At 42.2% G+C, this 13,930-nt stretch overlaps 1 protein-coding gene across 7 annotated transcripts in view; it reads right to left on the reverse strand.

Annotated features, from left to right (window-relative positions):
* Positions 1-13,930, reverse strand: part of LOC123767697 (uncharacterized) — a 52,584-nt gene that overhangs the window by 31,092 nt on the left and 7,562 nt on the right. For 3 of the 7 annotated variants that reach the window (XM_045757599.2, XM_045757601.2, XM_045757604.2), the window contains exons 2-3: positions 1,162-1,237; positions 695-878 (exon numbers count right to left, since the gene is read on the reverse strand). In XM_045757599.2, coding sequence (XP_045613555.2) covers positions 695-878; positions 1,162-1,216 — 239 coding nt within the window. In that variant the 5' untranslated portion in view covers positions 1,217-1,237. Of the gene's footprint in view, positions 1-694; positions 879-1,161; positions 1,238-2,829; positions 2,907-2,931; positions 3,087-11,089; positions 11,152-13,930 lie in introns of those variants that run through there. The other 4 variants (XM_045757600.2, XM_045757598.2, XM_045757603.2 and 1 more) reach the window with 4 other exon arrangements.

Genomic DNA, 13,930 nt, shown 5'->3' on the forward strand with positions numbered 1-13,930 from the left:
CAAAACTCATTTAGGAGTTTGCCTAATAGGCTGAGAAATTTTCTTTATTTTCAATAAAATATTTCCAATTAGTTTATTTGAATTATTATTATTATATTATATTAAAAACACAAATTAATGTCTTAGTTGTGTTAGTTTAGATTACGTTAAGATAGGTTAGGTAGGGTTGGTTAGGTTCAGTCGTATCTACATTAGTTTTAACTCAAATTTAAACAAATGAACTCATACATAATGAAATGGATAGCTTTATCATTTCATAAAAAAATAGAAAAATATAAATTCAGGAAAACTTGGCTTATTAGGCAAAATGGGTCTTGTATAGTAGGCCGAGTACTGCGTTCTGGCTACTAGGTACAACATATATACTGTATAACTTTAGACACACACTCACCAGGAGCCTTGAACCCTCGCCAGCACAGATGCTTCACAACACTGACATAGCAGGTACGCACTAAACCAACTACACCACAGCCTTAAAAGGTGGAAATTCTGGGGTATTTAACCCTCCCCCCAACCTCCCAAGACCACTAAAGTGAGAGGTCATTCACGTTTTTTCATCAAGCCCTGTTATATGGGAGAACACGGTGTCCATGCTTAATGCAGCATTAAGTGCATCGCATTTGTATACAGATAAGTGCTTATACCCAAATATGGTTCAAAATTTGGTACATTTACAAAAAAAATTCTAACTTACCTTGTTGTTGAGAAATTGGATGCCAAACATCTTGATTTAGTTGTTGGAGTGTTTAGGGTTGGAGCAGTGAAGAGGTTTTGCAGAGGAGAGTTGGTGAACTTCTCTGGAGATATGTTGATAATGTTGGTGACCTCCCCAAGCACAGAGTGTACTCCTTTTATGGGTGTCAGGGGAATTGCAGCATCTTCAAACACATTAATAATGGATCACTTTACTACTGTCCTCTGTGTTATGTAGTTACTTAAAATCTACAATAAAGTTTCAGGTGCCTAAACACACTGTTTAACAAATATTAAATACTTATTAACTAATATTATCATATAATTAAACAACAAATTGCTTCATATTTCTAAACAAGCCATAGCAGTGAGTGAAGGTTCATTACTGGAGGGGACATGTAGAGGTAAGTAGTGGTAGAGGTGGCATATCCTGTAGTTTTTGCACAAAACAAGTGACCCCTACTTTACCTTCCTCAGACTCTGTGCTGAAGACTGCAGTGGCTGCAAATGTAAGCAAGTCCATTTTACCTCTTGATCATTACTCCTGAAAGTACAGCGTTACAGTGTAACTCATGCTTGAGATGTACCGATAACAAAATTTGGGCCAATATAGATAGAAACATATTAGCCAATACAGATACTTTGATACTGTAAACAAACAGACACTGTACTCTGATACCGATACTGTATAAGCAATAAAGTTAATGAATATTTGAATATGAATAATAATTTGAATTTAAAATATTTGAATAATGAATAATAAATATTTGTATTTGTATTTATTTGAATACCACAATAATTATAATAAAAATTATAACCATTCCTGTGGAAAACACTAAATAAAACTGTGCTGAATGAACTACCAGCAGTTATTACTGATTAATAACACTCAATAAAGAAATCCATAGCTATTTGTATAGGTATCTAGTCTTGCAAGATACCTTATACAACACCCATAAGCAGTTAAAACTTTGAAGAAAATCACATGTTGACTTCAGAAATTATGTTACCTATCTACAAAACTCACAACTAGCAATTAACTTGGATATCATAAATCTACAGCTCACATTCTCTTATAACTTCTCTCTCGACAACCAAGTCTGAGTAAAATAAGATAAAGAGAATAAACATAGCATTTTACTGTTGTCCAATCAGGAAAAAGTAGCATTTAGCAACAACTAAATTTCATGAACATGAGCCTATTTGGCCAACCCTTAGCAACTGGAGCATCATACTAACCAATATAATACCAACATGTACAAATGCATAGAAGATGGGTTACTGAGCTTTACCTATCACATTATCCTCTGATCCATTTCTTATATCCCATTTACCCTACTTCCATAATACTCCCTACTCTCCCTACCTCCGTCGCCCGACTCCACGCAACGTCGCCTGACTCTATACAAAGTAAACTACCCACAGAACTGGGGTAAAGGAGCCCCAGGACTGGTGTGAGGGAGCCCCAGGACTGGTGTGAGGGAGCTCCAGGACTGGTGTGAGGGAGCTCCAGGACTGGTGTGAAGGAGATCCAGGACTGGTGTGAGAGAGCTCCAGGACTGGTGTGAGAGCTCCAGAACTGGTGTGTGAGAGCCCCAGGACTGGTGTGAGGGAGCCCCAGGACTGGTGTGAGGGAGCCCCAGGACTGGTGAGAGAGCCCCAGGACTGGTGAGAGAGCCCCAGGACTGGTGTGAGAGAGCCCCAGGACTGGTGTGAGGGAGCTCCAGGACTGGTGTGAGGGAGCTCCAGGACTGGTGTGAGGGAGCTCCAGGACTGGTGTGAGGGAGCTCCAGGACTGGTGTGAAGGAGCCCCAGGACTGGTGTGAAGGAGCCCCAGGACTGGTGTGAAGGAGCCCCAGGACTGGTGTGAGAGAGCTCCAGGACTGGTGTGAGAGCTCCAGGACTGGTGCGAGAGCTCCAGAACTGGTGTGTGAGGGAGCCCCAGGACTGGTGTGAGGGAGCCCCAGGACTGGTGTGAGGGAGCCCCAGGACTGGTGTGAGGGAGCCCCAGGACTGGTGTGAGGGAGCCCCAGGACTGGTGTGAGGGAGCCCCAGGACTGGTGTGAGGGAGCCCCAGGACTGGTGTGAGGGCACCTAGGGAGGTAATATGGGGCGGGGCGGCCGTTATCAGCCTACCTTGACCCGCCCTAACTATGGCTTCCTCCTCCAGCCTACACTCCCACACAACATCTAACTCCACGCCCACACCGTTGGGTGCACGCCCACACCACCACCTACTGGGAGTAACGCCTCACAGATGTCACCACACACCACAACACCGGGAGATGGTCCTTGTGTCAGCTCCAGTTTGTTTTCTGAATTTACGCGCGAGTGACGTCATGAGATGTAGCGAAACAGGTGAGGGTCGGCTGACGTGGAGGCTGCCACCCGCCGCCTTTCAGTCTCTCATCCACCACCACTAAGTCTCTCATCCACCACCACTAAGTCTCTCATCCACCACCACTAAGTCTCTCATCCACCACCACTAAGTCTCTCATCCACCACCACTAAGTCTCTCATCCACCACCACTAAGTCTCTCATCCACCACCACTAAGTCTCTCATCCACCACCACTGAGTCTCTCATCCACCACCAATAAGTCTCTCATCCACCACCAATAAGTCTCTCATCCACCACCAATAAGTCTCTCATCCACCACCAATAAGTCTCTCATCCACCACCAATAAGTCTCTCATTCACCACCACTAAGTCTCTCATCCACCACCACTAAGCCTCTCATCCACCACCACTAAGTCTCTCCTTCACCACCACCAAGCCTCTCATCCACCACCACTAAGCCTCTCATCCACCACCACTAAGTCTCTCATCCACCACCACTAAATTTCTCATCCACCACCACTAAGTTTCTCATTCACCACCACCGAGTCTCTCATCCACCACCACTAAATTTCTCATCCACCACCACTAAGTTTCTCATCCACCACCACTAAGTCTCCCATCCACCACCACTAAGCCTCTCATCCACCACCACTAAGTCTCTCATTCACCACCACTAAGTCTCTCATCCACCACCACTAAGCCTCTCATCCACCACCACTAAGTTCCTCATTCACCACCACCGAGTCTCTCATCCACCACCACTAAATTTCTCATCCACCACCACTAAGTTTCTCATCCACCATCACTGAGTTTGTCAACCACCACCACCACTGAGCGTATCATCCACCACCACTGAGTCTGTCATCCACCACCACTGAGTTTGTCAACCAACCACCACTGAGTCTATCATCCACCACCACTGAGTCTATCATCCACCACCACTGAGTCTATCATCCACCACCACTGAGCGTATTATCCACCACCACTGAGTCTGTCATCCACCACCACTGAGTTTGTCAACCAACCACCACTGAGTCTATCATCCACCACCACTGAGTCTGTCAACCAACCACCACTGAGTTTGTCATCCACCACCACTGAGTCTGTCATCCACCACCACTGAGTCTATCATCCACCACCACTGAGTTTGTCATCCACCACCACTGAGCCTGTCATCCACCACCACTGAGTCTGTCATCCACTACCGCTGAGTCTGTCATCCACTACCGCTGAGTCTGTCATCCACCACCACTGAGCGTATTATCCACCACCACTGAGTCTGTCATCCACCACCACTGAGTCTGTCATCCACCACCACTGAGTTTGTCAACCAACCACCACTGAGTCTATCATCCACCACCACTGAGTTTGTCATCCACCACCACTGAGTCTATCATCCACCACCACTGAGTCTATCATCCACCACCACTGAGTCTATCATCCAACACCACTGAGCGTATTATCCACCACCACTGAGTCTGTCATCCACCACCACTGAGTTTGTCAACCAACCACCACTGAGTCTGTCATCCACCACCACTGAGTCTGTCATCCACCACCACTGAGTTTGTCAACCAACCACCACTGAGTCTGTCATCCACCACCACTGAGTCTATCATCCACCATCACTGAGTCTGTCATCCACCACCACTGAGTCTGTCAACCAACCACCACTGAGTCTGTCATCCACCACCACTGAGTCTATCATCCACCACCACTGAGTTTGTCATCCACCACCACTGAGCCTGTCATCCACCACCACTGAGTCTGTCATCCACTACCGCTGAGTCTGTCATCCACCACCACTGAGCGTATTATCCACCACCACTGAGTCTGTCATCCACCACCACTGAGTCTGTCATCCACCACCACTGAGTTTGTCAACCAACCACCACTGAGTCTGTCATCCACCACCACTGAGTTTGTCAACCAACCACCACTGAGCGTATTATCCACCACCACTGAGTCTGTCATCCACCACCACTGAGTTTGTCAACCAACCACCACTGAGTCTATCATCCACCACCACTGAGTCTGTCATCCACCACCACTGAGTTTGTCAACCAACCACCACTGAGTCTGTCATCCACCACCACTGAGTCTATCATCCACCATCACTGAGTCTGTCATCCACCACCACTGAGTCTGTCAACCAACCACCACTGAGTCTGTCATCCACCACCACTGAGTCTATCATCCACCCCCACTGAGTTTGTCATCCACCACCACTGATCGAGCCTGTCATCCACCACCACTGAGTCTGTCATCCACTACCGCTGAGTCTGTCATCCACCACCACTGAGCGTATTATCCACCACCACTGAGTCTGTCATCCACCACCACTGAGTCTGTCATCCACCACCACTGAGTTTGTCAACCAACCACCACTGAGTCTGTCATCCACCACCACTGAGTTTGTCAACCAACCACCACTGAGTCTGACATCCACCACCACTGAGTTTGTCAACCAACCACCACTGAGTCTATCATCCACCACCACTGAGTCTGTCATCCACCACCACTGAGTTTGTCAACCAACCACCACTGAGTCTGACATCCACCACCACTGAGTTTGTCAACCAACCACCACTGAGTCTATCATCCACCACCACTGAGTCTGTCATCCACTACCACTGAGTCTGGAAACCAACTGCGATAAGCCTGAAATTAAGTTGGATATGGGCATTTCAATCTCTGCTGTAAAATCCGCAATATTTCAGGAAATTAGGGAAGACAGAAGAGCAGTTACTGACACTCAAAGGGCAGAAGGCACGAGTATTTATTTATTTATTTATGTACAAGAAGGTACATTGTGGGTTAAGAGAGTACATAGCAATGAAGATTTTGCATTCTTGTAAACACACTAGCACGTATAGCGTTTCGGTTAGGTCCTTAATCTAACAGATAATTTTAAGTGGGTAATTTCCAGCAGAATTTACTAAAAATGTTTACAGATACATTGTAAGAAAATTTGACACAATACATAAAGATTTGATTAATACACAATAATGACAAAGATTAGTAGGTACATTAGGGTAAGATAGGGTTATCAACTGGTTCACTGAAGCACATTTTGAGAATCATTTCAAGGAATAATGCAGTAAAATATGCACTCAATATAACAAACATGATATACGGTGATAGCAATGATGACAAAGATAAAGATTGTATGGCTTGGGTACATATAATGGGGGGATTGAGTTGCACTAGATACAGGGCGAGTATAAAGCACTAGATAATAAACTATGAAGATGAAATTTGGTACTTTTTGGTTGAATTTTTGAATAAGGCAAAAGTTGGACAACTTTTCAATTCGTTAGGGAGTGAGTTCCATAGACAAGGTCCTCTTATTTACAAAGTGTTTAAACAGATTAAGTTTGACTGGGGATATCAAAGAGATATTTATTCTTTTTGAGTATAAAGATATATGACATGATTAGAACCGGAAATCATATGTACGGGCAGCATAAAACATCCACTAGACAGTGTGACATTGTAATTGCCAGAATTAGGTTGGGATATTGATATCTATGGCAGGTGGCTGTAGGTAATGAATCCCCCCAATGATAAATAAATAAATAATAATAAATAAATAAATAAATGTTTATTCAGGTAAGGTACATACATACAAGAGATTTTACAAAAATTGATAGATTTATAGATAGAGCTAGCACATACAATGCCTAAAGCCACTATTACGCAAAGCGTTTCGGGCAGGAAAAACATTAATGACTAAAACTTAATACTAACTGAGTATAAAGAATAAAATGTGTTGAGAACAAATAAAAATAAAGATAAAAAAGGGGGGGAACATGGCTGAAAAAGCAGCACAAATACAATTAGGTCGACAAACAGCGTTGTTTAAAAAAACAGACATGGGTTGACAATATAGGGGTAAGGTAGGTTACAGGGAATTTATTAGGTAGTGCTTCGTTTTTATCTTAAACTGATTGAGAGAGGTACAGTCTTTAACATGGTTGGGAAGGTCATTCCACATTCTGGGTCCCTTGATTTGTAGAGCATTTCTAGTTTGATTAAGTCGTACTCTTGGAATATCAAAGCTGTATTTGTTTCTGGTGTGGTGCTCATGAGTTCTGTTACAACCTTCAATGAAGCTTTTGAGGTCAGGATTCGCATTACAGTTCAGCGTTTTATATATGTATAATACACATGAGAGAATGTGCAGTGACTTAATATCTAACATATTCAGAGATTTGAGTAGGGGTACCGAGTGATGTCTGGAGCCAGAGTTGGATATTGTCCTAATAGCAGCTTTGTGTTGAGTAATTAGAGGACGTAAATGATTTTGGGTAGTAGAACCCCAAGCACAAATACGATAGTTGAGATAAGGATAGATGAGGGAGTAATAGAGAGTCACCAGGGCAGGGCGGGGTACATAATATCTGATCTTAGAAAGAATGCCAACAGTTTTTGAAACTTTTTTTGATATATTTAGAATGTGTCCCTGGAAATTCAGCTTGCTTGTCAATGAGAACGCCAAGGAATGTGCCATCTATTTTGTTACAAATTTGGGTATTGTTTATTCTGAGATTTATTTGATTAGAGGATTTATTGCCAAACAGAATATAGAAAGTTTTGTCAATGTTAAGGGTGAGTTTGTTGGCAGTTAGCCAAAGATGGACTTTATTTAGCTCAGTATTTACTGTGGCATTTAGAGCAAGGGGGTCAGGACTGGAGTAAATGAAGGTTGTGTCGTCAGCAAATAGAATTGGTTTGAGGTGTTGGGAGGCCTTTGGAAGGTCATTAATGTAGATGAGAAAGAGGAGAGGGCCAAGTATGCTGCCCTGAGGAACACCGATGTTGATGGGTAGGGTGGGAGAAATTGAATTATTCACAGAAACATACTGGGGCCTGTCAGTAAGATAAGATTTGAGGTATGTGAACATTCTCTTGTGTCAATTACATTTATAAAACCCTTTTCTTAATTGCAAACCCTGTTCTGAAACTCTTCCTAGACAGATGTAATAAAACACATACTATACCAGACATAAATATCTCTCTGATATCCCCAGAGTCAAACTTATTCTGTGTAAACACTCTGCAAATGCAAATAAAGGGACCTAGTCTATGGCACTCACTCCCTAATGAATTGAAAAGCTGTCCAACTTTTGCCGTATTCAAAAATAAAACCAAAAAGTACCTAATTTCATCTTCATAGTTTCCTACCTAGTGCTTTAACTCGCACTGTACCTAGTGCTACCCAATCCCCCAATACTTGTACCTAAGCCATATTACTTTACCATTGTAATCTTAGATATCATCTGATATCATGGTTGTAATATTGAGTGCATATTCTACTGCATTATTCCTTCAAATGATTATCAAATTGTACTTCAGTGAACCAATGTATAACCCTGAAATTTTATCCTAATGAACCTAGTAATCCTTGTTCATTAAGTGTATTGTTATTATTGTGTATTATTCTAATCTTTGTTTTTGTGTCAAAATTTCTTGCAATGTACCCGATTGTATGTAATGTATTTCCACTGTACCTTGCAAATATGTACCTCATTTTTTGTCAATTTTACTGTAAATTATCTACTTAAAATTATCTGTTAGTTTAAGAACTTGCCCGAAACGCTATGCGTGCTAGTGGCTTTACAAGACTGTAAAATCAACATCATTTCTATGTTCTCATTTAACCCCAATGTACCTTCTTATATATAAATAAATAAATAAATAAATAATAAATATAGATAAATAAATTAATTGCTCTCAACTCTTTAAGATATAACTGTACCATGCTCGTGTCTGAAGCTAGACACAAATACAACAAAATTATTAATGATGGTAACAGAGTCCATTTCATGTGGACGCCATCTCATGTTGGCCTCCGAATGCATGATAGAGCTGATAAGTTAGCCAAAGAATCTGCCTTTAAAGGAGCCGTTGAGTGTAACCTTGGATTGTCAATAAGCAGTCTGAGAGCAATAGTACACCAAGAACCTCAAGAATCTTGTAGCTCTGAGGCAAAGTGAAATCGACACCAGTAATTCCATCTATCATCATACTATCATGCAAGAGGAGCCACACATCTATGGTTCATCCAATAAAATCAGCAAACTTCTAGATGTTACTACTGCTCGGCTTAGACTCGGTTACAAGTATCTCTGGGAATTATCATTACCTGCTGATGTTGACCTGACCAAATGTAAACTGTGTCAACAAAATTAATCGCACACCTTCCGTCACTATGTGATGGAGTGCGAAAAGATACGTGAATTCAGATAAAATTCTATAACCAATGTTCAAGTGTAAATATTTCATTCAGAACTATCTGCTGCGAGAAGTATTGGCTAAATATCCTGTTTGGTAACTGTAGATAGTAACTAAGTGACTGTGACCTATCAACCGCAGCCCACTGGGTGGGAGGGGGAAGGGGCGGGGGGCGGCGTGCAGGACAAACACATCAATTGTGACACTAGCTCTCCACATAGGTCAGTTGCTTAATTTAGAAACTGTACTTGTGGTCGGTCTCGAGCCCATTGTTGATGTGACGATGTCTATTGTATTTTATAACTAGCTCCTCAAGATTGTAACTTGCTTAGCTAAATGAATTGTGGGGTTCAGTCCCTGAGCCCATTATGTGCCTCTGTAACCCTATCCACTACCGCCCACAAGATGGGTATGGGGTGCATAATAAATGAACTAAACTAAACTTTGGCGGGTCTGCCACCCACCGCCTCTCAGTCTGCGGTAGTTTATTGTGCTCCCCATACCTATCCTGTGAGCGGTAGTTTATTGTGCTCCCCATACTCATCCTGTGAGCGGTAGTTTATTGTGCTCCCCATACTCATCCTGTGAGCGGTAGTTTATTGTGCTCCCATACTCAGCCTGTGAGCGGTAGTTTATTGTGCTCCCCATACTCATCCTGTGAGCGGTAGTTTATTGTGCTCCCCATACTCATCCTGTGAGCGGTAGTTTATTGTGCTCCCCATACTCATCCTGTGAGCGGTAGTTTATTGTGCTCCCCATACTTATCGTGGAAACGGAAGCTCAAAAAGATTACCGAGATCTGGCACAAATGGTCTTAGTTCACTGCACTGTCGGAGCATAGAGGCCTCGCCTTCAAAAGAATATATCTGGGTTGGGGAAAGTTCAACATGTTGTGGGTGGTGTTGTGTTGGGTATAAATCAATGTAAGGAAGTTCCACCTATTGGGATTAGGAAAGGCCCGGACCCCAGGGGAAACAATTCCCAGCAAATAAGATTGCCAATATGGTCTGTCGTCTAGAGCAGGTCACCTAACCCTACTCAAGAAGGGGTGATGGAAACTCCAGCTGAAATTTACCTTAATATAATTTATTAACCCCTAGAACCCCCCCCCCCAAGTACCCCCCCCCCCCAGGTGGTAAAGTAATCCTTTACCACCTCTCTTAGTTACCTCTCTGACTCCACATAGACAGGAGACAAGATTTACATACAGCAAAAAAGTTTACTTTTCCTTAAGGGACAACACACGCCATTAAACTTAACAACACTATGTCAGACACGTGTTCACTAGTCAGTACAAAGATCTAATCACTTGGAACCCAAAGTATTTCGGTTGCCCGATACGCTGTGTGTATTAATGCCTTTACATATTGTATGTACTAGCGTTATCTATAAATCCAACATTATGTTTGTATGTTAATATTCTCCACATATGTCAGCTGCTTAATTTAGAACCTGTACTTGAGGTCGATCTCGAACCCATTGTTGATGTGACGACTTATATTGAATTTTGTAACTAGCTCATCAAGATTGTAACTTGCTTAGCTAAATGAATTGTGGGGTTCAGTCCCTGAGCCCATTATGTGCCTCTGTAACCCTTTCCACTACCGCCCACAAGATGGGTATGGGATGCATAATAAATGAACTAAACTAAACTAATATTCTATGTATGTATTTTTACTTGAATAAAAAATTTGAATTTGAATTTGACAAGGGAACACAGAATCAGTTACACTTAGAACATATAGTGGCACGCAACAATATTACTTATCATGCTTATAGTAAATAATAAGAGGAGAAAAACAAGAGGGGGAATACCCACGTCCGACCGAGCCTGAAGTTGCTGCAGAATAACACGGCTCTATGTGGCTTGCTGCTTGCTTGATCAGCTGATTATACAGTAACCATACTTGAACCTTTAATACAATATTAAATTGCCACTGTGCAGTTCTAAATATAAATATAACATCCTATATTTACAATACAATAACAAATTATTATCACAGAGCCATTACAAATCTAGGAGCATCAAAATGCTCTTACGTCTGGCAAGGAAGCGATCGCCCGCCATTTACAAAATGAGGATCAGTCCTCTGTAAACAAACTGCCAGAGTTCATTCCTCCCGCACCGTTCTTGTGCCAGGTAAGTCCACTAGGGGCTCACCATAGCCTGTGCTACTTGCCCCGCTCCTGTGCCAGGCAAGTTACGAGCTCACCATAGCCCGTGTTACTTGGAACTTGTTCCGTGTAGCTGAATCTATAACAACAACATTCATTCCTCCACACGGGAGACAACTCCCATCACGCAGGGTGCAGTTGCACCTCAACAGATATCCAGTATCAGCTCTTGATATTGGTAATGGCTCAAAAGGGCCACCACTTACGGGCTATTCATGCCCGTGCCATCTTTTGGGTGGCTTAATCTTCATCAAATCAATCATTCCTCCACATCTCCTGTGCCAGGTAAGCACGACGGGCTTGCCATAGCCCGTGCTGCTTGGAACTTTTTTGTTCAGAGTAGCTGAATCTAAAACAATCAACAACTTCACTCCTTCCTTAACCCAAATCTATCTAAAAAAACTATAATTTAAATAACACTAATCCCACACATAATTCAACTCATTCATAAGGGCCTTTCACTAAAATACCTAAAAGAGTTAAGGGTCCCTATTACGTATGTCAACAAATGAAATACGATCCTGGATACATTTACCAGAGTGCAATTTTAGACCCAGTGTCGTAACACAACACAGTGACAAAAATCATTCCAGAACTTTGTCGACTCTCAAACTAGGAACGGTTGAGGGCCACAGGACTTAACAACACTGCACACTAGCAACCCGTCTTCGACTCAAGTCCATTTCATCCAGCGGTCGACCCCACAGACGCATTCATATATTTTTACATGCTGTTCATTCAAAACGGGAATTTTCTCAAATATAAATTAATATTATAATATATTAGCATATTGTGCATATATATATATATATATATATATATGCATAGGTTAGGTTAGGTGTTTAGGTTTTGTTGGCGATTATTTGTATTTGTAGTACGTGGGTGAAGCATTTATAGCGTTGTGGTTCGAACAAATTTCGTCAATGAAGCACTTGTTCCGGAAATGTTCGAATGAAATCAGTTGCGAGTCGTGTGTAAACCGTTTTTCATTCATAAACAGGGAGTTTGGCGGGTGTATGGAATCACTTTTGGGTCTCTGTTTGGAGGACGGTCTGAAACTAGACGTGACAGGGCTAATGGAGACATTTGAAGCTGATGTAATAAAACAGGATACGACGTGAGTGGCGCGGGTAACTCAGATATAACTTGCCAATACTGTCTATAAATTAATAACGAATTGTACTTAAATATACTTACAAATATTTCATATATATGCAATACATGTATTGAATGCGTGTTTGCTTTACATGAAAGACGAGGTCCGCAGTATAGTATCCCATCTGGAAAGAATGGACCTTATTTCAGCTGGAAAAAATCACCAGGAGCAAATGGGGGGGTACATTTAATGTGACAAGCCGCCGAATTCCTGTCCTCGTCGAGGCCACTAGTGTATTAGTGGCCCTCAGGTAAATTCAAGTTTCGCACCGAAAGCGCGGGTTTACAGTTGTCACGATAAATATTATCTCACAAATTCAATATAATTACATGATTGAGCAACATGTAATTCCATTTTTAGCCAATAATATTAATTTGATTACAATATATATATTAGTATATTTTGGTAGCAGTCTTTCTTGTAAACATATGTTGTTGAATATGACCGAAAAGGTAAGATTAATAATTCTAACACGAATTTTCTCAATATTTCTTATGTTTTTCTTCACTGTCGGTGGAAATAAAAATATCAATTCTCTAAAATTCATTTTTTAATTGTCTGACGCCTGAACGCATTTCGTAATGCTTATTACATTTTCAAAGACACAATTTACACACAGATTCATCGAACTTATACTCATTTTGGGCGAGGTGAATAAACTTATGACAAACACAAGACAGAACACGATAAACAAACAGTTTATCTTCATCAACCCTGGCAATTCCTCTGAGAATTTTGTAGGTAGTGATCATGTCTCCCCCTAACTACTCTGTCTTCCAGTGTCATGAGGTTTAGTCCCAGTAATCTTTCCTCATAGCTCATTCCTCTCAGCTCGGAGACTAGTCTGGTGGCATACTTCTGAACCTTTTCTAACTTCGTTTTGTGTTTGAATAGATGTGGACTCCACGCTCGAGCCGCATACTCCAGTATTGGTCTGACATGTGTGGTATACAAGGTTCTGAATGATTCCTTACGCAAGTTTCTGAAGGCAGTTCTTATGTTCGTCAGCCTTGCATACGCCGCTGATGTTATCCTTTTCATGTAGGCTTCAGGGGACAGATCTGGTGTGATATCAACCCCCCCCTCCCCCAGATCTTTCTCTCTTCCTGACTCTTGAAGGTTTTCCTCTCCCAGCTGGTACCTTAAGTTTGGCTTCCTTCTCCCTACGCCTATCTTCATCACTTTGCATTTGCTCGAGTTAAACTCTAGTAGCCATCTTGACATGATTTCGGGGCTTTTAGTGTCCCCGCGGCCCGGTCCTCGACCAGGCCTCCACCCCCAGGATGCAGCCCGTGACAGCTGCAGTTGGGGGAGCCGGTCGGCCGAGCG

The sequence above is a fragment of the Procambarus clarkii genome, chromosome 67 (genome assembly GCF_040958095.1).
Source record: "Procambarus clarkii isolate CNS0578487 chromosome 67, FALCON_Pclarkii_2.0, whole genome shotgun sequence".
Taxonomy (NCBI): Eukaryota; Metazoa; Arthropoda; class Malacostraca; order Decapoda; family Cambaridae; genus Procambarus; species Procambarus clarkii.